At 44.9% G+C, this 24,000-nt stretch overlaps 3 protein-coding genes across 3 annotated transcripts in view; 2 read left to right on the top strand and 1 right to left on the bottom strand.

Annotated features, from left to right (window-relative positions):
- The window catches only part of LOC143124689 (vinculin-like), a 114,483-nt gene extending 109,556 nt beyond the window's left edge, over positions 1 to 4,927 (top strand). The window contains exons 19-21 of the mRNA XM_076286399.1: positions 2,650 to 2,853; positions 3,644 to 3,746; positions 4,352 to 4,927. Coding sequence (XP_076142514.1) covers positions 2,650 to 2,853; positions 3,644 to 3,746; positions 4,352 to 4,500 — 456 coding nt within the window. The 3' untranslated portion in view covers positions 4,501 to 4,927. The remainder of the gene's footprint in view (positions 1 to 2,649; positions 2,854 to 3,643; positions 3,747 to 4,351) is intronic.
- Positions 4,928 to 8,117: 3,190 nt separating this feature from the next.
- ap3m1 (adaptor related protein complex 3 subunit mu 1) lies at positions 8,118 to 22,545 on the bottom strand. The gene is made up of 9 exons (XM_076286398.1): positions 22,466 to 22,545; positions 21,514 to 21,794; positions 20,902 to 21,073; positions 19,450 to 19,587; positions 18,971 to 19,056; positions 18,009 to 18,142; positions 17,581 to 17,788; positions 15,430 to 15,574; positions 8,118 to 10,430 (listed from the first exon to the last, which is right to left on the bottom strand). The coding sequence occupies exons 2-9, from the start codon at positions 21,784 to 21,786 to the stop codon at positions 10,330 to 10,332; spliced, it is 1,257 nt and encodes a 418-aa protein (XP_076142513.1). The 5' UTR covers positions 21,787 to 21,794; positions 22,466 to 22,545; the 3' UTR covers positions 8,118 to 10,329.
- Positions 22,546 to 22,754: 209 nt separating this feature from the next.
- Positions 22,755 to 24,000, top strand: part of adka (adenosine kinase a) — a 168,974-nt gene continuing 167,728 nt past the window's right edge. The window contains exon 1 of the mRNA XM_076286396.1: positions 22,755 to 22,980. Within this exon, the coding sequence (XP_076142511.1) occupies positions 22,856 to 22,980 (125 nt within the window). The 5' untranslated portion in view covers positions 22,755 to 22,855. The remainder of the gene's footprint in view (positions 22,981 to 24,000) is intronic.

The raw sequence follows: 24,000 nt of genomic DNA, 5'->3' as shown, positions 1-24,000 counted from the left end.
CCGAGCTGCTGCTCATTCCCTCCAATCAGCCAGTTAACCAGCCCATGCTGGCCGCGGCCCAGGCTTTGCACCAGGAAGCTCGCAAGTGGTCCAGTAAGGTACTTTCTGCTTCCGCCGGCCCTGCGGCATTCTGGGGGCCTGGGCGGGGGCCTCTGTGAGGGGACACCGCTGCTGTTACTATGACTACTGCATCCCGAGGGGATCTATTGGTGTTGCTGCTGCTGATGTTATTATTGGTGCTGAGGTTGCCCTTGGTGACTATTGGAATGGCAAGTTTGGCGTGCACTTTTTTTTTGGATGAACTGATGCTGGCTTCACGAGTGCCTCCTGCTCGGGTATGATATATAAATGTATGTATCTGTGAGAATGACACGCCCAGCCAACACCAACCCTCCAATCAGAGGAGGAGATCACACTCCATCTGCAATCCACTCTGCTGTCAATTACACCGCTTGTCCCGCCCACCCGTGTGAAGCCAAGGATGACAGTTTCCTCTGGGTTTCCATGGCGATGAAGTCATGTCACTTGCCTGCCAGTTTGTTTGTTTCTTTGCATCTTGCACCAAATTAACCCACTTACTCCACACATCCCACCATACACCTCCCCTCCCCCAAAACATGCTAAATCAACCCACTTACTCCACACATCCCACTTACTCTACACATCCCACCGATGGGATCGCGTCAGTACCCCTCCCCCTCAAACATGCTAAATCAATTTTCGGTATCATAAGGTTGTGTGGCATAGTCATGTCACACACCGTTTGAAAGCTTGGACTCTCAAGAATCAATAAGTCAAACATTTATGAAATATAAATGTAGAGTGCTTTACATGGTTAAATTTATCTTAATGTGTCTGCTTCTATCGACGGACCCCCCCCCCCCCCCCCCCCCCCCCTTGGTGCTTCCCTGCCCTCTAGGCCTTGTGTAAATCCTTAGCAATATGTAGATGAAGCATCTTGGATTTTGAAATGTCCACAAGAACCCATAGAAATGGAATGCCCATGTTGTTTCATCCAATATAAGTTGTGCAGATGTGTAGTCCATCTTATACACAAATTGAACATAAAATTGCAAAAATAGATATTTTTGTGTAATTATTCCATATTTAGTGTAGTCATTCCATATCAGAACCCCTGACATACAATCCAAATATAAGCATGAAATGTTTCATTTGAGACTTTTATGGGCATACCTTTAAAAATAATTGTCTAAAATACTCAACTTGTATTCTATTGCTTTTGCACACAGCTTCACAAGACTTGGTGCTAGGGCTCAGTTGTGTTTCCAAGTCATATCAAGTGAACTAGAGGGCTGAAATATGGTCAGTTCAGAGATGTTTGTGATCCGGCAGAGGAAAAAAAAGAATATGCTAGCCTCTGTTACTCTGTTCTAGTACTTCACACAATTATTCTGACTGTTTCCCAATAAACTGCAGGGTTTCAGCTTTTCAAAGAGGTCAAGCATTTGATTATAGGCCAAACTAAGAGAAACTCTATAGGGTCTTAGCTTTTCAAAGAGGTCAAGCATTTGATTATAGGCCAAACTAAGAGAAACTCTATAGGGTCTTAGCTTTTCAAAGAGGTCAAGCATTTGATTATAGGCCAAACTAAGTAGAAACAGTGGCCTCTGAAGTAGGCGCTGTGCAATTGCAGAGAAAAAAAAAGACATTGGCCAACTGACTTACCCATTAACCCTTCACTGACTGGAGCGCTGCATCACACGAGACGTTAACACCAAAGAAGAGAGTCTGCATTTGTGTCCAGACTGTGTATTCGTCTAACAAACACCCTGCGCTAGTGTGTGTGTGTGTGTGTGTGTGTGTGAGGGAGACTGAGGAAACCCCACACACAGAGGTCACACACAAGTTCACTTGCAGATTGTAAAGACACAGGTCCAGTCATAGACTGAACTGAACTCCACACAGCTGTCATAGTCCGAATGTTTTGTGCCCAGACTCTCTCGGGTTGCATGAGTTTGAGATGCTGACTTTTTTCTCTTTATTTTTTGTATGTGATTTAGGACACACAAGGTTTACAGCATAGCTTGTGTTAGGAGTGATATACCGTAGCACAAGGTTTACAGCATAGCTTGTGTTAGGAGTGATATACCGTAGCACAAGGTTTACAGCATAGCTTGTGTTAAGAGTGATATGCCGTAGCTCAAGGTTTACAGCATAGCTTGTGTTAGGAGTGATATACCGTAGCACAAGGTTTACAGCATAGCTTGTGTTAGGAGTGATATACCGTAGCACAAGGTTTACAGCATAGCTTGTGTTAGGAGTGATATACCGTAGCACAAGGTTTACAGCATAGCTTGTGTTAGGAGTGATATGCCGTAGCACAAGGTTTACAGCATAGCTTGTGTTAAGAGTGATATACTGTAGCACAGGACAACGCTACAAAAGTGGGAGGGCAGTGCAATAATACACTTTTCCACAGTCAGTGATACATTACAACTTAGATGTGTGGATGGGAACCATTGCCTGGTTTGTTAGATGAAGCACGTCAAATACACTTTTCCACAGTCAGTGATACATTACAACTTAGATGTGTGGATGGGAACCATTGCCTGGTTTGTTAGATGAAGCACGTCAAAAAAGCCATTACAGTAACCTTTGTGCTCGGACCCTGGCGTGACCTGTGTGCAGGGTAATGACATCATCGCGGCGGCCAAGCGCATGGCGTTGCTGATGGCGGAGATGTCCAGACTGGTGCGTGGCGGCAGCGGCAACAAGCGGGCACTCATCCAGTGCGCCAAGGACATCGCCAAGGCCTCCGACGAGGTCACGCGTCTTGCCAAGGAGGTCGCTAAGCAGTGCACCGACAAACGCATACGCACTAACCTGCTACAGGTGAGTGTTACACACACACACACACTCTCTCTAACACATCCACACAAATCTGCTGCAGGTGAGTGTCTCACACACACACACACAAACACACACACACACACACACACACACACACACACACACACACACACACACACACTCATACATACAAACATATGCTGTATACACAGACAGACACACCCACTGCTGCTGAATGTAATTTGTACAAACAGGCACAGACAGATATGCACCTACACATCCACCTGAACACATCCACCTCCACACATCCACCTGAACATATCCACCTCCACCTACAACACATCCACCTCAACACATCCACCTCAACACATCCACCTCCACCTCAACACATCCACCTCCACACATCCACCTCCACACATCCACATCCACCTCAACACATCCACCTGAACACATCCACCTCCACACATCCACCTGAACATATCCACCTCCACCTACAACACATCCACCTCAACACATCCACATTCACCTCCACACATCCACCTCAACACATTCACCTGAACACATTCACCTCCACACATTCACCTAAACACATCCACCTCCACACATCCACCTCCACACATTCACCTGAACACATTCACCTCCACACATCCACCTCATCACCTCCACCTCAACACATCCACCTCAACACATTCACCTCAAAACATTGGCATCAACACATTCACGTCAACAGATTCACCTCAATGAGTAAGTGTCTATGTGTCTATGTCCTGCAATATACCAGTGTGTGTGTGTGTGTGTGTGTGTGTGTGTGTGTGTGTGTGTGTGTACGCAGGTGTGTGAGCGTATCCCCACCATTAGCACTCAGCTGAAGATCCTCTCCACCGTCAAAGCCACCATGCTGGGCCGCACCAACATCAGTGAGGGAGGACTAACCACACCATCTCTCCTCTCTCACACACACACACTCTCTCTCTCTCTCACAAACACTCTCTCTCTCTCACACACACCCTCTCTCTCTCACACACACACACACACCTCCTCCTCCTCACACCACACACTCTCTCTCTCTCACACACACACACACCCTCTCTCTCTCTCACCACACACACAACACTCTCTCTCTCACCACACACACACACACACACCTCTCACACACACACACACACACCTCTCTCTCTCCACACACACACACACACACCTCACACACACACACTCTCTCCACACACACACAAACACACCTCTCTCTGTCACACACACACACACACCTCTCTCTCTCACACACACACACACACACAAACACACCTCTCTCTCTCACACACACACACACCTCTCTCTCTCTCACACACACACACACACACACACACACACACACACACACACACACACACAACTCTCTCTCACACACACACACACCTCTCTCTCTCACACACACACAAACATACACTCTTCTCTCTTTCTCTCAACACAATGCCTAGATAAAAGATGTTTTGTAAAAGATTTTATATTATGTGTGTGTGTGTGTGTGCGTGTGTGTGTGTGTAGGCCACGGAGATGCTGGTGCACAACGCTCAGAACCTGATGCAGAGTGTGAAGGAGACTGTGCGTGAGGCCGAGGCTGCGTCCATCAAGATCCGCACCGATGCTGGCTTCACCCTGCGCTGGGTGCGCAAGACTCCCTGGTACCAGTGAGGCAGCACCTCCACGTGACCCCTGGTGACCTCAATGCGACCCCGCGACCTTTCTCCTAGCACCCCTCTGCTGCGCTGTGCTGCCAGCGAGGAGGGTCGCCACAGGCCTGTCGACACCAGGCGGTCAGGACTCCCTTATTAGACGTCACTTTTCTGTGCTTGCTTTTGAACGGATCGGTATTGATTGGCAGCGGTCAGTACTGGTCTGGATTGACTGATTACTCTCTCACTGCGTTAACTGCTGTGGCGGCCCGGGGTGTGGCCTAGGCTCCTCGGGGAAGTTATGCTTCTCATCAGAGAGGTTTACTGTCGTCCTGTTACACTATAGAATACCAACAAATGGTTTTTGGAATATCTATTTTTGCTATTTTGAGTTTCCAGAGTTTTATCCAAATTCCAGGTATTTATAAATATTGTTTTGCATGCAAGAGTTTTTGTTTCTTTTTCTATTTTTGAAATGATGGCGTTTGTCCTCTTAAATGAAGTTTACTCTTAATTCAGTGTTCTCACAGGATTTTCTTAATTAGGAAATGTATATATATATATATATATATTTATATGTAAGTTCTACAGCTTTCTCCAAGCAAAGCGGTATTTTATTCACATTCGGTTGGTTTGTCTTGCGTCAGGACCTATAATGTGCTGTTCACTTCTGACACCATTTGAAGCTATTCACGGAGCACGGGCTGCCTGTGTGCACTGCACTGTACTAAAGCACTGTTCACCAGTTGGAAGTGTAGTGGAGGTGATGGAGGTTGCAGCTGTCTAGCCTATTCCATGCTTTAGTTTGCCTCGTCCATTTTGCCTTGATGTGCCATGCCTGGACGTGAAGGACGCCAAAGGTTTGATTCATCTGTCAGGTCATACACACTGTGCTTATTCATCTGTTCATACACACTGTGCTTATTCATCTGTCAGGTCATACACACTGTGCTTATTCATCTGTCAGATCCACTGCGTTCATCTCTCCGCTGACTCTGGTGAAATGCTTTTGGACAGATCAGTACGGTGGCCCTGAGGAACCTAACCCTAACCCTAACCCTAGGCCACCGTAGATCAGGCTTGAATCTGACTGTTTACTTTGCTGGACACTACATATTTTTTTACTAGAATTTGAACACTTATGTGTGAGAGTGGAAATTATATTTTATTTTTGCTGTGAGATTATTTCAATATTTTTTTGGATAAAAAAGCTGTTAGTACAATCGTTAAAACAGTTGAGCTGTTTCTTCCTGTACAATTCAAAGCCAGACCAGAGCTGACCAATCAGAGCTCAGCAGCCAACTCTTGACCAGCGTGATGCCAGAACTCAGCCAGAACTGGACCAGAGTCCACCTGTGTCTGGATGAGACTGGCCAGTGGTGCTGATGGAAGTGAAAGCTGTGTGAGTGGTCTTGATAGAAGGGGCACCGGAGTACATGCCTGATCAGAAATCTGTGGGGGTGTCAGACACATGGCCCTGGTGTTGGTGTGGGTGTCTTCATATGTGCCTGATCAGAAATCTGTGGGGGTGTCTGTCGTGAATGCCTCATTTAACGATGCTGTAGTTACAAAAGACAGCACCAATCCAAGATGGCAGAGCTAACTCAAAGACAAAGGCAGTATTTCTACATAAAACAAATACCTTCAGGATTTGTGCACTAAAGTTAGCGAGAAATTAATACTATTAATTCTAAAAGTCATTTTGAGGTATCTCTCAGGTATCTTAGTATGTGCCTGATCATAAATCTGTGGGTGTTGGATTCAGGACCCCGGTGGAGCCGGAGAGAGGACGCAGGACCAGATCTATGGAGTGTTTGCACCTGTGCTGAAATAGGAACCAGTTGCTTTAATCTCAGGGCTGAGAACCAGATGAGGTCAGGATTACGGACCGTATGGGGATTAAGATGAGGTCAGGATTACGGATTGTATGGGGATTAAGATGCTATGCTGGAACCAGATGAGGTCAGGATTACGGATTGTATGGGGATTAAGACACTGCTGGAACCAGATGAGGTCAGGATTACGGATTGTATGGGGATTAAGACACTATGATGGGAAGTCACTTATATTCTTTGTTAAAAAAAAGTTTGGTCTAATAATTGTGCATTATAGAAAGGAAAAAATGCTTCCCATTTTTCCCATTGGCCGTAAATGTTTTTTTATCTGGCCAGCTTCTTTGTGGTAGGCTCTGAGTGTGAGTGTGTTTTAAAAGCTGAGTGTGTGTTTGAGTGTGTGTTTTAAAAGCTATGCGTATTTACACAAAGGTGAAGATGAGCACAAACCTGTCTGATATGCCGAGATTCTCGTAGGCTGAAAGACTCCACTGCGCAGTAGATCGACTGATCTCTCTCTCTGGTAAATGCAAGCCAGCTCTAGTACTGCCTTGCGTTTACTCATATCCACTAGCTTTGGACTGGCTCAGGATAGAATAAAGAGATTCCTACTCGGTACCAGGCTCCTTAATGTGGGCGCACTCAGAATAGGGAATGTTCATGTTCAGTTCCTTGTGTTCTGTGACTTGTGTACGAGTGTGACTGTCGTTTTGGAATGTACGGATGTCATGGACACCACTGTAGAACTCTTTCTGTTCAACCCATAAAGCTGAATATAGTGCCTGGGATTGTGGGAAATGAAGTTCTTTTAAAGTGTGTTTTCTATCCAAACCCTTAAAAACAGACCAGGAGCTTGTTGAGAGGGGTGTGGAACTACAGGAAGTAAAGTCAACCAAGTGAAACCAACATCAGCTGTGACGTTATTTCTCAAATTAATCTCCTCTTTCTGACACCCTCTCACACAGCCCCATGCTCAATATAATAATCATAGTAGTATTTCCATAAGTGTAATTATATTAGTATATAAGTGTAATCATAGTAGTATTTCCATAAGTGTAATCATATTAATATATAAGTGTAATTATATTATGATTTCCATAAGTGTGCTCAATATAATCATTATATTAGTATTTCCATAAGTGTAATCATATTAGTATATAAGTGTAATCATATAAGTATTTCCATAAGTGTAATCATATTAGTATATACGTGTAATTATAGTAGTATAGAAGTGTAATTATATTATGTAAGTTTAATTATATTAGTATATATAAGTGTAATTATATTAGTATATAAGTGTAATCATATTAGTATAGATGTGTAATTATATTAGTATTTCATTTAGGAATTACATTTGCTGCCAGGGCTAGTCTAGCAACTCTCCGTTGGCTTGTGAGCTCCAGAAATCGAAACTAAATCAGGCCAATGAAATCGTGTATAGAGTCGTTAGGTGGGCTTAACATAATGATTGATGGCAGAGTTTGGCTTGAATTCCCTGCTACTTGAAAACAAATAAGATGGATGTTGCTGCTGGCGAACAGTGTGACACGAGTTAAGCTTTTATTAAGTTGGCAAACGTTTGAACTAGCCAACTAGCTCCGCTGGTGGGAAACGCATGGGACTCATAGCGCTGCCGCTGTCCTATAATAGCGTGCAGAGGGAATTTGAAAGACAACTGATTATCCCGCCCCTCGGACTGAGCACTGCGAACGGTGAGTGTCCAGACCCTACATTTTAATGTGGGTCTGGCTCGTCAGGCTATGTGTAGAGGTGCTTTGAAAGCATTCAAGAGACACACACAATGCAAACTCAATAATACAGTTTTATTTAACATTTCTCAGCAATGAGAAGGCTTTCGTTTTTTTTTAAATATGTCTTTTTTTTAACACAAGTTGTTCCCTTTACACACACACAAATTCACTCACACACACTCATCGACTTGGTCACGCTGCAGTGAAGGGAATTATGTCTCTAGTGTTTGTGCAAACAGGCAGCTGAGTGTTTGGTTTCTGTGCCCATCACCATCCAGGGCTGCCCAACACCATCCAGGGCTGCCCAACACCATCCAGGGCTGCCCAACACCATCCAGGGCTGCCCAACACCATCCAGGGCTGATCCTACTGAAGGGAAGAGCCTCTTGTCCTGATTTGGCCGCTATCTGACCTGCAGCAGACGCTCCCAAAACCACCACTCAGACAGGCTTTTTGGAAAGGAGCAAAGAGCACTTTTTCTGACAGGAACGGTTTGGGAGGAACCATCCAGAGAGAAGAACCATTCTGAGAGAGAGTTCCTTTGGGAGAAGAACCATTCTGAGAGAGAGTTCCTTTGGGAGAAGAACCATTCTGAGAGAGAGTTCATTTGGGAGTGCTTGCTGAGTGCTGAGTGTAGATGCTGGGGCCATGCCACTAGGGGGCAGAGCAACGTCCGGCCACGGTCACTAGGATATCTGCTGCAACCGGTTGGTTACCAAGGCAACAAATGGCTAAGCACGACACAGCCCACCTCTCTGTGGTTTGCTGCCAGAGATTGGGGCCACACACACACACACACACACACACACACACACACACATACAGTACACACACACACACACACACACACACACTACACACACACACACTACACACACACGTATACACACACACTACACACACACGCACACGCACATACACACACACACACTACACACACACGCACACACACACACACACACTACACACACACGCACACACACACACACACACACACGCACGCACGCACGCACACGCACGCGCACGCACACACACCTGTACACACACACACGCACACACGCACACCTACACCCACACACACACACACCCACACACACACACACACCCACACACGCACACGCACACGCACACACACGCACACACCCACACACGCACACCCGCGCACAAACACACACACACACACACGCACGCCCGCGCGCACACACACACACGCCCGCGCGCACACACACAAGCACACACACACACACACACGCCCGCGCGCACACACACGCACACACACACACGCCCGCGCGCACACACACACACACGCCCGCGCGCACACACGCACACACACACACACCCGCGCGCACACACACACACGCCCGCCCGCGCGCACGCACACACACACGCCCGCGCACACACACACACACACACGCCCGCCCGCGCGCACGCACACACACACACACACACACGCCCGCGCGCACACACACACACACCGCCCGCGCGCACACGCCCGCGCGCACACACGCACACACACACGCACACACACACACACACACACACGCCCGCGCGCACACACACACGCGCACACACACACACACACACACACACACGCCCACGCGCACACACGCACCTTATGTAACTTGTGCAGACAATGCTTTCAGTTTAACGTTTTCTTACTCCTGTGTTAGGAGTGGCTGGGGTGCTATTCCTGTGCTCCTGAATGATGGGGGTGTAAGAGTAGCGGGGGTGATTTGAAACACACACACACACACACACACACACACACGTTACTTCAGATCCAAGGTGTCAAAGATCACATATGTACACGCATGCACGCACACACACACACACACTGAATAAACGGGTTCTTCAGACAATGCTTTGGATGGGACAGCAGGAAGCAATACTGGTGTATGGAATGGAATGGTGCCATATTGAATTACTTCATCTAATCTAGACCACCTCATTCTAGAAAAAAAAAAAAAAAATTCATGTTGCAATCCTCATTTTCACAGTGAGGACAAATACATGTTTATACAATGAGCCCGTCCCTTTAAGGCCCGTCCCTTTCAAACCAAATTTAAATGTCCCCAGATGTCTTCTCCTTTCAGGCATGGTGAAAATTCACTTGCTGTGTTTGAACTAGTGTAAACAAAATATGCATAATAAGGCTTAAGAACATAGTTAGAGATGTGTTGAGGATGACAATGGAAGTAAAAGGTGTGTGTTTGGCACGGCGTATTTGTTGTTGTTGGGGAGTTTACATCTCTCTAGACACCTGCCTCAGGTGCGCACCTGAAACTTGCCTGCTTTGGTGATGTACTTGACGCCTTTGAAGGGCTTGTACTTCTCCCCATACATGTCCAGCCTGTTCACCTTCAGACCTGCACAGGACACAACAACAACAAACAAACAAACAAACACACAACGTCGTCAACACACAGGACACAACAAACACACAATGTTGTCAACACACAGGACACAACAAACACACAATGTTGTCAACACACAGGTAGCCAGTAGTGGTCACCACTAACTACAGGTTGGAATTAGCAGACCTGTGGGGTTACGAAGCACGTTAGATATCGAGGCTATGTAGACATATCGAGGCTATGTAGATATATCTAGGCTATGTAGATATATCTAGGCTATGTAGACATATCGAGGCTATGTAGACATATCTAGGCTATGTAGACATATCGAGGCTTCACAAAGCCTTGACTCAGGGGTATACTATACTATAAGTGATACTACGATAGCAGTTATGTGATATATTTGTCAAACTAGGCTTTCAGCTCAGATCTGTGCGCGTTCTCGGTGTTGGGATGACGTTGGCCAATCGTGTAACTTGGAGACGCACAAGACCGCCTCTATTTAAAAACAATTACTTCCGCATTTATGAGCGATAGTGTAATCTACACTGCGGTCATTTTTTGTGTCTAACCTATAACACCAAATAAATCAATTGTCATCAGTTGTTGTATGGTATGCACGTCCATAGTGGAATATTTGCACGCACAGCACTATTAAAGCGCATTCGAGATCCAAAATGTTAGTAGAGGCGGAGCTCCACCTGTATGACAGCATCCTACACATGAGAGAACTTCGTTTTTAAGACAATTGATTGGTCAGTGGGCGGTAGATTACACGATTTGAGCTATAACTTAGCAGGTCCTCCCGACCAGGTTTAGTTGACAGCATAAGATACCATGGTGATATAGCGACACTAAAACAGATCCACTTTCGTGTCACATGGCTTTGAGCGCAACATACCTCGCTAACCCACTAATCGAGATTCGTAGTATACCCCACTGAGGGGTATTTCAACAAACCTAGATAAGGGATTAAGCTGGGATTTTTTGGTTATCCTGGATGAATTTAGCCTTGACTTGGTTTCACAAAAGAGATAGCACATAAGTTACCATGGGGATTTATTCTCTGCACCTAGCCTAGTCCCGACCAAGCAAACAGCCCAGCTAAGTTGATTCTAATGGCAATTATGCTGTCTTATTGGTTCAGCTAGCTGTCAATCAAACCAGACCTCCGTGTAAATTTTTAAGGAGCTTTATTCCATGTATACTATTTGCTAAATGTATTTGCTCGCAAACCAAAACAGATTGTCTGCCTACTAAGGGTGTAAATATTAACCGATACGTATCGGTATCAGTTTTTAACGTGTAAGATACGGCTACATTGATACGTGAAGCCCCGTATCGGAAAAAAACTGAAATGAACCGGTCGTTATATCGATTTACTTGTTATGAATCGGTTCACAACCTTTTCTGCTCGCTCAGACTCTCATTTACGTTCCAAGCAGCGCGTTCATCCCACCTCCCGTTTTGAAACTATACGTGGCACGGAATTGTGGGTAATGCAGTTCGTTTTTGGTTACATTCATTGCCCAAAGTTGTCAAATGACCTCATTACCCATACATCTACTGCAACTTAAGCATGTGACAACTTGCACTCGGTCGGCTTTTGTTTTTCGAAATCCAGCGCGAAATTAAACACTCTTTGCATTCCTAAACAGCAACGATAGAGTAGCCTTACATTTGATGAAGGGATTTCCTTAACGTTAAATAATAATTTGGCCCTTGCTGCTAAAACGATGCACAAATTATTAGCCAATGATTTTGTTCATATTCACTCAGACTTGTGGCATTATAGGTTTCTGCATTAGGTCTGTTGGAATGGAGAGTTCATTGATTTGTAGGCCTATTTTATTCTTGTAGGGTAGGCTATATGAGAAAAGGCCAAGAGTGTCTTAAGCACTGTTTTATTTTATTTCGGTATTGTCTTACCTCAACAAGGCTACAGCTCCATGAAAACAATCAGATATAACTATAAAATCTGTAAAGTCTATAAAAATGTATTTTTATGTTGTATTTGGCTGCTGTGTTTGACTGAAATGTAGACCAATCTTTTTTCATTTCAATACAGTATATGAAACAAACCTCAGTTTAGATAATCATATTCACACATTTTTTTGCCTAATTGACAACCATGACCATGATAATTGATAATATAAAATTAATGTGCACCTTGAGTAAATGATAAAAAATCTTTCAGAATGCTTTCCATTCTTGAACTGCATCGAATTGCTTCGAATCGCATCGCATTGAATCGTACTGAATCGTTTTTTATAAACATGTATCTTTTCTTGTATCGAATCGTGCCCATGTATCTAGATGCGAATCGCATCGTCTTTTACATGAGAGATTCACACCCCTACTGCCTACTATCATATGGTTATTATTTTAATTGTGATGGCCTTATAATTATTAACATACTCGTTGTTTGCTTCTTTTGTTGATGAATTGCCTACTAGTAGTTAATTGGAAATGGAGGGGAAATGTTTCAAAAGGGTTTTCAACAAATTTGGTTATAAAGCCAATATAAAAGGTATACAGTCGTGCTTTGTGCATCTTTGCAGTGGCAAGCACTTTCTTAATGACGCCGCATGCCGAGATAAGGAAGCACTCACACGTGGGTGCATGACGTAGATTTGCATTCAGTCGGTCCACCGCGCCTACTCTCACTGTTTTACAGACACAGCCGTGTTGCCCCACTTCACTTCATTGTTAGTCTGTTAAAAGCAGTTGGTCACTTTGTGAATGACGCTATTTTCTGCATGTTTTTAATTCCAACCTTTTTGGAGCAGAAACGAGAACGCGCACAGATCCTGAATTACTTACACCTGGCTTGACATGTCGCACCTACTAATCCTGGATTGGCGTTAGTGAAACGAGTTTAGCTAGGATGACCAGACAACGCCATGTCAAACGTCGCTTTATCATTTATCTTGGATGTCTTAATTCTGCCTTTGTGAAATACCCCTCTGGTCAACACAAACTACAGGTAGGAATTGGCAGACCTGTCCCGAGGTATACTACAGTGACTGCACCTGTACAATGTCAACTACAAGCAGGGCGTAGCACACCTGTACAACATTAACTACAGGAGTTTGTAGAACAACACAACAAACTATATGTGTTCCACACCGTTTCAGATAGATGGGCTTTCTCTTAACTGAGTACCAGACGGCATAAAACGTACCTGTACACCTGACCACTGCACACTGGTTTTTAGCAGGACATCATTAAAACATGATTCAAAGGACTACACAGATGATGGCTCTAAACTAGCACCAACACATGAATATGTACAAAGGACTACACATGAGTATGCATAGTATATACACATGAGTATGCATAGTATATACACATGAGTATATCATAGTATATCTGGGGTTCAATCAGAATAACCAATCAACAGAAATATGTGTTGTGATATACCTTGTAATACTCTTAAATATGACCCTGTGCAACCCTATATATCCCTAATACCCATATGACCCTAATACCCCTAATACCCATATGACCCTGTGCAATCCTATATACCCCTTATACCCATATGACCCTGTGCAACCCTATATACCCCTAATACCCCTATGACCCTGTGCAACCCTATATACCCCTAATACCCATATGACCCTGTGCAACCCTATATACCCCTTATACCCATATGACCCTGTGCAACCCTATATATCCCTAATACCCCTATGACCATATATACCCCTAATACCCATATGACCCTGTGCAACCCTATATACCCCTAATACCCCTATGACCATATATACCCCTAATACCCATATGACCCTGTGCAACCCTATATACCCCTAATACCCCTATGACCATATATACCCCTAATACCCATATGACCCTGTGCAATCCTATATACCCCTTATACCCATATGACCCTGTGCAACCCTATATAACCCTAATACCCATATGACCCTGTACAACCCTATATACCCATAATACCCCATACACTTAATATTGCATATTACCCAATGTAACCCTATATACCTGTGTGTGTGACAAACCATATGTCAAGGTGACTCTAGCCTCAGGGCTCACTGTCGGCCATTGGCCTACTAGCGACTTACTTCACCTCATCTCAAGCTAGTCTGTGGTTGGCTGTTATCACACAACTAGCGCCCTGATCTCATCTCTGATTGGCTGCGGCAACTTTCATAGTTCCCTTATCTGTCTGTAATTGGCTGTTAACACGCTCATATCTCATAACTAAACTGTGAACGGCTGCTGCTCACCTTCATCTGAGAGTTCCTATTAGCCAATCAAATCACCTTCATCTGAGAGCTCTTATTAACCAATCAAATCACCTTCATCTGAGAGCTCCTATTAGCCAATCAAATCACCTTCATCTGAGAGCTCCTATTAACCAATCACCTTCATTTCAGTGTTCATATAAGCCAATCAAATCACCTTCAGTCCATGATTCCGCCAAATTGTGAAAATGGAGCTCATCTCCCCTCCATTCCGTGCTCTTGAAACACTGTGTTGATTGGCTGGGCCTGATTATTGCTCTTGAAACACTGTGTTGATTGGCTGGGCCTGATTATTGCTCTTGAAACACTGTGTTGATTGGCTGGGCCTGATTATTGCTCTTGAAACACTGTGTTGATTGGCTGGGCCTGATTATTGCTCTTGAAACACTGTGTTGATTGGCTGGGACTGATTATTGCTCAACCAAAGCCACCATGATTGTTTCTCATTGACAAAGTGTTGGGATTAAAATAGCGGGCTCTACCTGTGATTGGTCGCTGGCCCTCACCTCTGAACTGTGATTGGTCGCTGGCCCTCAGTCATTACGGACACCAGTGCCCTTCATCTTGATTGACCACCCCTCCCCTTGCTATGATTGGCTGTCCCCTCCCCTGCTCTTTGCTATGATTGGCTGTCCCCTCCCCTGCTCTTTGCTATGATTGGCTGGCCCCTCCCCTTCTCCTGTGCCTTGTCTCAGTTCCTATTGGCCAACCCTGCTCCCTGCCTCAGTTCTGATTGGTCGGCCTTGTCGCACCCGAGATGGCAAGCTGCTGTATCTTGAGGTCGATGTTGAGGCTGGGGTTCTCCTCTGGTTTAGGGGCTCCTGACTGCAGACTCAGGGCGCCCTTTAGGTTGGGCAGCTTCTGCTGGTTCAGCTTCCCAATGTCCCACACCAGCACCTGCAGCAGGGACACGAGAGAGCAGATTTATACTTATGTCCTATACCAGTGTTTCCCAAAGTCTGGGTCGCGACCCACAGGTGGGTCGTAGGAGATTTTATTTGGGTCGCCAGCACAATTTATGTTGTGTTATAGGCCTATACCATTTGTCATTTGATACCAGGAAAGCTAACAGTTTTCTATTAGGATGTAGTTTGCTAACTACCACAGTCACGGTTTGTCATAAAAGCTCATGAAACTGGCGCATGAAATTGGGGGAAGCATGAAACTGGGGGACGAACGCATCTCAGAGGGGAAGCCAGAGCATGGATATCTACCTCTCAAAATGAAACCGTTCTGTGGGGCGCCTGCCATGTACCTCGCAGTTGCAAACCACAAGGGACATGAATCCGCCTATTTGCACAAACATTAACAGCTCCTCAACTTTACCGATTAAAATCTAGTGACCGTGCTGTCAACTAAAGCAGACATCCATAGACCGGACATAAGGCCATTCAATTTGCATGTAGATAGTTTCGATTGTAGATGCAATCTTTAAAGTTAATAGCAACCTCCTCACATTCTTATTTCTGATTTAAAATGCACAACAGTGCATTATATTAGTCTACAATTTAAATGGGCATTTTAAACACTATTCCTCTCGTTTTCTACCTCGCTAACTCCAAAGTAAAGGCGCATTCTTCCGGCTATTGTGCAAAAGCCTATTGTTCTGATATAACGACTAGGCTATACAAATATAATATAATACAACAATACAATATAACGACTTGAGTTATTTGCTGTTTACATCGGAATTGACGTCCACAGTGTTATGGACCCATTTGTCTGCAAAGCAAGGTGGTCTACATAATTTTTTTAGAAATACAGGAACAGCTTAGGCCTGCTATGCTGACGAATGCGCAACATGCGAGAATTTCCCCAAACTCTCGGATGCGCATTAAAACGTATCTTTTCCGGAGTAACCGGAGGGTTGCTGGTTCGAACCCCGACCAGTAGGCACGGCTGAAGTGCCCTTGAGCAAGGCACCTAACCCCTCACTGCTCCCCGAGCGCCGCTGTTGTTGCAGGCAGCTCACTGCGCTGGGATTAGTGTGTGCTTCACCTCACTGTGTGTTCACTGTGTGCTGTGTGTTTTTCACTAATTCACGGATTGGAATAAATGCAGAGACCAAATTTCCATCACGGGATCAAAAGAGTATATATACACTTATAGTTATACTTACTTATACTACGATATGATCATTGTATGCACAGTTTCCACATCGATAACAAAAACCTGCTACCTAAGAGTGATAAAGCTAAACTACTTTCTGTTAATGAGTAACCAGCCTGGGCATAGACAGTAAAATAAATGGTCAGAGACACTGCGTAGGACTGGAGAGAAGGGAAGCTGCTGGGGACGGTTTGCTCAGTAGTGACGTGAGGCTAAACAACAGACTGATTTATGGGAACTTGCCTGGTAACCGCAGCACTGCTTTGGCTTTGGCTACAGCTTTTGGTAGGTGACCTGTTCTGGCATAGTCCCATTCATGCGTTCCTCTATGGCTTTCCCATGGGCTCTTCCCCAGATTGCCTTCAGGCTTCTTAATAAGACAATGCGGTTACTTCTCTCCTGTGCAACTGAATGTTGCTTATTCATGACATCATTTTTAGTGTTGGTTTAGAAAAAACGTTTATTACGGAGCCGAAAAATGAGATAGGAGGTTATGGAGCCAGTCACACAGTGTTGTATTTCTCTAGAAATAAACACTGGTCATAAAAGGCTTAAAATGCTTCAGATGTAGTCAAGTTATTTGATTAAAGTGACACCAAAAAGAAACGGGGGGGTGGGGGGGTGGTCACATATTAGCCTCAGACCCTTCCATAGGGAGTATCCTTTCCAAACGTTTGTCTAAGCAGGATATGACATCACAGGCAGTAGCCACACAGCAGGATATGACATCACAGGTAGCAGCCACACACAACCCCTACTGCACACCCAGGAGCAGGTTGTGGGCGGAGTCTCACCTTGGTGACCGGGTCGTACTTCTGCGTTCCCTGCGTGGCGGTCAGGTTGACGCTCAGCACCGCTCTGGGCATGTGCACGGTGACCACCAGCCCTTCCACCGGCTTGCCCATCGTCTGCTTGGGCCCCACCGTGATGTCCAGTCGTCCCGACGAGCCACTCTCGAAGAAGCTGATGTTCTGCTTCACGTAGATCGGGATGGCCACAAGGCTGCACACATACACACACACACACACACGGATATATGCACACACACACACACACACACAATTACCTCAAAGAAACAGAGTTGCCACACAGACAAAGGTAAACAGATACATTCAGGTACTCTGATGGCTTGATAGGGAAACCCCCCCCCCCAACTCCACTCCACCCTCCCTCTCTCTCTCTCTCTCTCACACGCACACACACACACACACAGGTAACTCACTTCTGTGCACTGACGTGATAGGACATGAGGCGGAAGTTGCCGTCGGGTGGGATGAAGGACAGCACCCTCTCCGACTCCCAGCGCTTGAACCGTACACACGGGTGGAAGCTCACGTCGTCAAGGAGACGGGGGTTCTGCAAGGATAAAACATTCCATCATCTCCAGGGCAACACACATGGAGCAGAGTTCTTGGCTGCTTTGAGCTCAGGAGAGCCTTCACTACCTCTGATGCAAAGCCACAAGCAACACATTATATTACATAACATTACATTACATTATATTATATTATTAGGGCGGCTAAGTGATTTTAAAAAGTAGTTTAATTAATTACATACTCTGTGATTAATACATCTAAATGAATCACATGCATACATGTTTGCTGTAAACATCTTTTAAAAATATTACAATTTTCAATTCAAATACATTTTTGCCAGATGAGTGAATCAATGAATAACCAACATTATAGACTTTAAATTTCAACGTCTCTTTTATTATTATCATTTTCAATATCATTACCACTGTTGGGCACAGGCATCAGCGTAGTGCCTGATATCAGTTTTTAGCTTTAGTTTGTAATGCAAGTAATGTAGTAAAGTAATGTAATGACTAGTTGCCACCGAGTAACACCAAGGTAATGCAGTCCATTAGCAAGGGCATTAGCAAGGGAATTAGCATTAATGTGATTAATTAATGGAAATGTATGTTATTTTGACAGCCCTATCTGTTCCACTGTATGATCTTCTTCATATAAAATGCAGCCTGTGTAAGCAGCAGAAAGAGCACTAATGAAAAGCAGCACTGTGAGTAGCATGCTCACAGAGGAACACACACACAGCCATGTGTTAGACTGAAGCTGCACTCCCTCACACACACACACACACACACACACACCTCCGTGCCTCGATGCACACACACATACACACACATTAGGACTCCGTGCCTTGATGCCAAACGGAACTCACCATGAATGACAGGGTGAGGTCAGGCATGCCGGTCAGTTTCACACACGCGTCAATCACACCCTGGATCTCCGCACACACCGTCGCCCCTGAAACACAGAAATCTCGTCACACTCCATCACACACACACTCCATCACACACACACACACACACACAAACGCCATCACACACACACCTCGTCACACACACACACTCCAACACACCCTGTCACACACACACACACACTCCAACACAACCCGTCACACACACACCCCTGCCATTTCCTTATACACACACACACACAATTCACTTTATTTCATCACCAACTACCGTTATTTCCGACACAAATTTCTATTCAGTTAAAATTAATATTAGGGAACAACACAAAACAAACTCAAGAGACCATTAAGCCAACTAGCACATGTGAGTTCTGCCACTACCATTAAGCCTAGCAGAGCAAAAAAGACCACTATATGACAGACACAGCACCTCACACACACACCAGACTTGTCGATGATGGCGTCGATCTCCTCGATGACGTCGAAGTAGGCCTCGTTGTTGGTGTATTTGACTGCTGCTCGTCTCCACGGGACAGTGGACAGCTGGCCGCTCGGCAGCATCTCCCCCACATTACTGCTACCTGGAAATGGACCAGGAACAGAGGGAGAGAGAGGAAGAGGTAGAGGGGAAGAAAAGGGGATGAAGAGAGAGGGGGAAAGAGGGAGAGAGAGGGAAAGAGGTAGAGGGGAAGAAAAGAGGGGATGAAGAGAGAGGGGGAAAGAGGGAGAGAGAGGGGGAAAGATGTGGAGGGGAACAAAAGAGAGGGGAAGATGAAGAAAGAGAGGGAGAGAGGGAAAGAGGTAGAGGGGAAGAAAAGAGGGGATGAAGAGAGAGAGGGAAAGAGAGGGAGAGAGGGAAAGAGGTAGAGGGGAAGAAAAGAGGGAATGAAGAGAGAGAGGGAAAGAGGTAGAGGGGAAGAAAAGGGGATGAAGAGAGAGAGGGAAAGAGGTAGAGGGGAAGAAAAGAGGGAGAGAGAGGGAAAGATGTGGAAGGCAATAACACAAACTCATCTCACTCCCCACAAGAGCTCCACAGCTGTTAGAATAATGATCACTTTGCTGTCATTAGCAGTTAGATGTTTGATAACAATAAAAGTCTGACTATGGTTTGGATACCTCTCGCTCCCTACTTCAAGCGTACAGCATTAAGGTCCAAAGAGTTATAATGGTGTTAGAACCAGCTGTTGGAATAATGACACAAAACTGGACCTGACGCAATAAAGACTCAATGAAGACTCCATGAAACAGAAGGTATAAAGTATATTTTCTCTTTTGATCCCGTGAGGGTTCCAGACTCTGGCATCTGTGTTGTGTGTCTCTGTACTGACCTTAACCAAACGGGCTTGAGGCAGAAATCTACATATAACACACCTATTAGCTACACAGCACAGATGTACTCAGCGGATCAGGAGTGTGTGTGCAGTTCAGGCAGGTGGCCGGCAGAGTGTAAGGTGAGGTGTGGAGAGGGCGGGGCTTAAGGTGAGGTGTGGAGAGGGCGGGGCTTAAGCTGAGGTGTGGAGAGGGTGGGGCTTAAGCTGAGGTGTGGAGAGGGTGGGGCAGTAGTGAGGTGTGGAGACCTCTGGGACATCAGATCAAAGAGGACCAGAGTGTTTGGTGAGAAGGGTGTGTCCCTGTGTGTCCTTGCTTAGTCGGTGCACAGGCGAAATAAACACCCATCTGAACAGCACTGAATGAGGCACCAATGGATCAATATTTACCCAGTTTTATGCAATCTGAATCTCTCTCCCTCTCTCTCTCTTTCTCTCTCTCTTTCTCTCAAACACACACACACACACACACCCACCCACACACACACACAGAGTGACAAACACTAAGATACGTTTTGAAACCTTTCCCTTTCCCATATCATAAACAAACACACACACACATCGAACCTGTGATGGTGTTGACCATGGAGCGTAGGATGGTTGGTGGTTTAATGAGCTCTTTGAGAATGTTGGACTCGGTTGCCAGTGGAAAGCCATTATCCAGCATCTCCTCCAGAAGCTCATACACGATCACCACGTTGTCCTTAACAACCGATTCAGAACATTCTCCAAAATAATCCTGTTCAGACAGAGACAACCACAAGTTCAGTTGCACACACAATCACCATGTTGTCCTTAATGGCAGATTCTGAACATTTCCAACATAATCCTGCATTGACAAACACAATGACAAGTTCAATGTAGCACAACAGCAAGCATTCATAGTCTACATTCTTGTTAAAACCATACACCCCATGAATTCATTATTGCATTAAATCATTACTAACACATGCCATTCTGGAGTCGTAAGTGAGCAGGTAAACTTAAGTCTGATATCTAACTTACTTAAAGTGTATGTTATGCTGATATTTAACTGATAATGTATATAACGTGTATGTTATGCTGATATTTAACTGATAATGTATATAACGTGTATGATATTTAACTGATAATGTATATAACGTGTATGCTGATACTTAACTGATAATGTCGTTGGGTAACCCGGGGCAACGCACGCACCTGAAATGTCTCGGCCACTCGATGTAGAAACTCTATGACAAAGAGGGGGGGGACTTCCGTCTGGATAACGGACACGAAGAAGACTTTCTCCCGGTAGATGTTAATCAGGTAGTGGTGCGGGGTGCGGATGACGGGCGGCACATTCTCGGCATCCCCGGCTTTCGCCTGAGCCTCGAAAAAGTAGTCACAGACCGAGCGGCTGATGACGCTTTTCCAGTGCTTCTCCAGGAAAATGTCACCAGCGGAGTTGACCAGAAATAAACTATGGATCATTGTGAGGGCTGTTGAGAATAGACACATTCAATCATTTTGATGACTGCATCAATAAAACCAACAGACAATGCTTCCTACTAACTGCTTAAATGTAGCCTATATTGAGCATCAAACAATATACAAAAATGCAACATAGTCCTGCATGTAGGGTTAGTTTAGGGTAATATGGAAGTATAAACTAGGAAAAGTAAACAAAGATGAAGAAAACATTTCAAATAGGTTAAGCTAGGAGGCAATGCCAGTTATGTGTTGATCAAGCATATTTATATTTTACAGAGAACCAGTAGATTTTACTAAGAAACACTGATGGAGCAACTTATTTTCAAAAAAAAAAAACTTCAGTGTGTCAGTGGCATATGTTACAACTCAAATTATTCCAACTAAAACGTAGGCCTGTACATTCTTCACTATATCTAAGTAGATGCGATGACATCATACGGTCAAAATATTACCCAATTTTCTAATGTTTTGATTAAGATGTGAGACAGCCTTTTGACACATCAAGTTTTCCCATTCTGAAAGTTGTGTTTGTAGCAAGAGCTACCGGCAGATGGATTTATCGCCACTGATTCTCACAGTACAGAGCCGTGCAAACACTGCTATTTGCACAAAGATTAGCTGTAAAACGCCACAATTACATTAAAATATACATTACAATTCAATATGTGTAATGAGTTACCTTTGCAGGACTCCGTCCGTGCGTCTGTTGGCAAAAAACTCCTAGGTGGCAATATGGCAGAAGTGCGAAGCGGAAGCCTGAGCAACTAGCCACGTATGTGCCTTCAAATAACGCCAGCAGAATATCACGTTTTAAAGATGGTAAATCTAACTTTAAGAAACGTCGCTTCACCAAAGTTGACACGACTCAATCGAAACTGAGACTGGTGTGTTATGTACTAGCTCTTAAGATTATTTATTCTTTTTCGTTCAGGCAGTTCTCAGGGCAGCTATGTATTGACCCAGCGTGTTTGGCTATTGCCCGGTTTTCTCCCTCCATAGCCTGTGTGTTAACAACTCTTCTCCGAGATATCTTATCTGTCTCAAGGTGGTTAGCGAGCAAACGTCAACGATGGCTTCAGAAGAACCTAAAGCAAAGAGAGTCAAACTCGAGGACACTAACAAGGAGAAAGAGAAAGAGAAGGAGCCGGAGAAGGAGAAGGAGTCCAAGCCCAAGCCCGTGGGAAAGAAACTTAGGTGAGTGATCGCTGACCTTTTTGAAACCCGCAGAATAGAGGTGTCAGGTTGTGTGAGGTAGCTAATTACACTGTAATGATAGAGGGAGGTGGACCCAGAGATAGACTGAGAAGGCATGCGTACATGTGTACCCACGTTGGCATTACAGCCCTGTCCTGTGTAACATGTTTTAAAATGTCTTTAACTGCACCTTTTGCTTTGTCCGTACAAAGACCCGCCAAGGCTGTGTGTGGAGATGTGGCTAATTATGTAATAGAGCCAAACTACTTCACTGGTCATAAGTATAGCAGTGTAATATAACACACTGGCAAGTCTTCAGATAACTACGACTAAAGGTGACAGTGTTACTGAAGGTGACACAAGCCTCTTGCAATAAGCCCGGTGTATTTGATGAATGGGCTAGGTTATGTGTTTAGGTAGCCTATGACTATGTAAGAAGAGCCTGTGTGAATAACGGTGCGCATGTACGGGTATAGGATACAGTAGGTTATATTTTAGTGATTTTCTTGAAGTATTAATGAATAGCAAGTTGGGTTAAATCTCTGGTCACTGCGTGGCTACGGGTCTTTATTGCCGCGTAAAGTCCATGATCCGAGCCGTGCAGAGTTTGTGCGCGCGCGACGCTCCACGTGTTTTTTGTTGTGCGCGCGCGTGTGTGTGTGTGTGTGTGTCTCTCTCTCTCTCTCTCTCTCTCTCTCTCTCTCTCTCTCTCTCTGTGTGTGTGTGTGTGTGTGTGTGTGTGTCCACATGTAAATGTATCCTGCACTGCACTAAGATACTGTCCCGGCTTTAGGGGGCTCTGCTACATAAGGTACGAGGCGCTCACTCCTGTGCCAAGCACGCAGCGGCGAAACAAATGTTTGATTCGCTGATGTCTTCAGTGTAGTATTTCAGTGTGAACACCGTGTCATAAGACCCTGAGGGGTGGTAACCAAATGGGATTTAGAGGTAAGATTGTCTTGTGCAACCACAGAACCACAACAGTGTGACGGTTCACTACGTATTCCGGCCGCAAAAAAC

Source organism: Alosa pseudoharengus, unplaced genomic scaffold (assembly GCF_046254945.1).
Source record: "Alosa pseudoharengus isolate Yale_2024_CS ecotype anadromous, Long Island Sound unplaced genomic scaffold, YU_APseudo_1.1 YU_APseudo_1.1_scf_15, whole genome shotgun sequence".
Taxonomy (NCBI): domain Eukaryota; kingdom Metazoa; phylum Chordata; class Actinopteri; order Clupeiformes; family Clupeidae; genus Alosa; species Alosa pseudoharengus.
Note: the sequence above shows the minus strand (reverse complement) of the source record. Positions and strands in the feature narration are given on the sequence as shown.

Coding starts and splice junctions, on each gene's coding strand:
- ap3m1 (XM_076286398.1), bottom strand. CDS start 21,786: ATGATCCATAGTTTATTTCTGGTCAACTCCGCTGGTGACATTTTCCTG. Junction 19,588..20,901: donor CATGGTCAACACCATCACAG/GTTCGATGTGTG, acceptor GTCCATTTCCAG/GTAGCAGTAATGTGGGGGAG. Junction 15,575..17,580: donor AGTACGACCCGGTCACCAAG/GTGAGACTCCGC, acceptor TCCCTGCTGCAG/GTGCTGGTGTGGGACATTGG.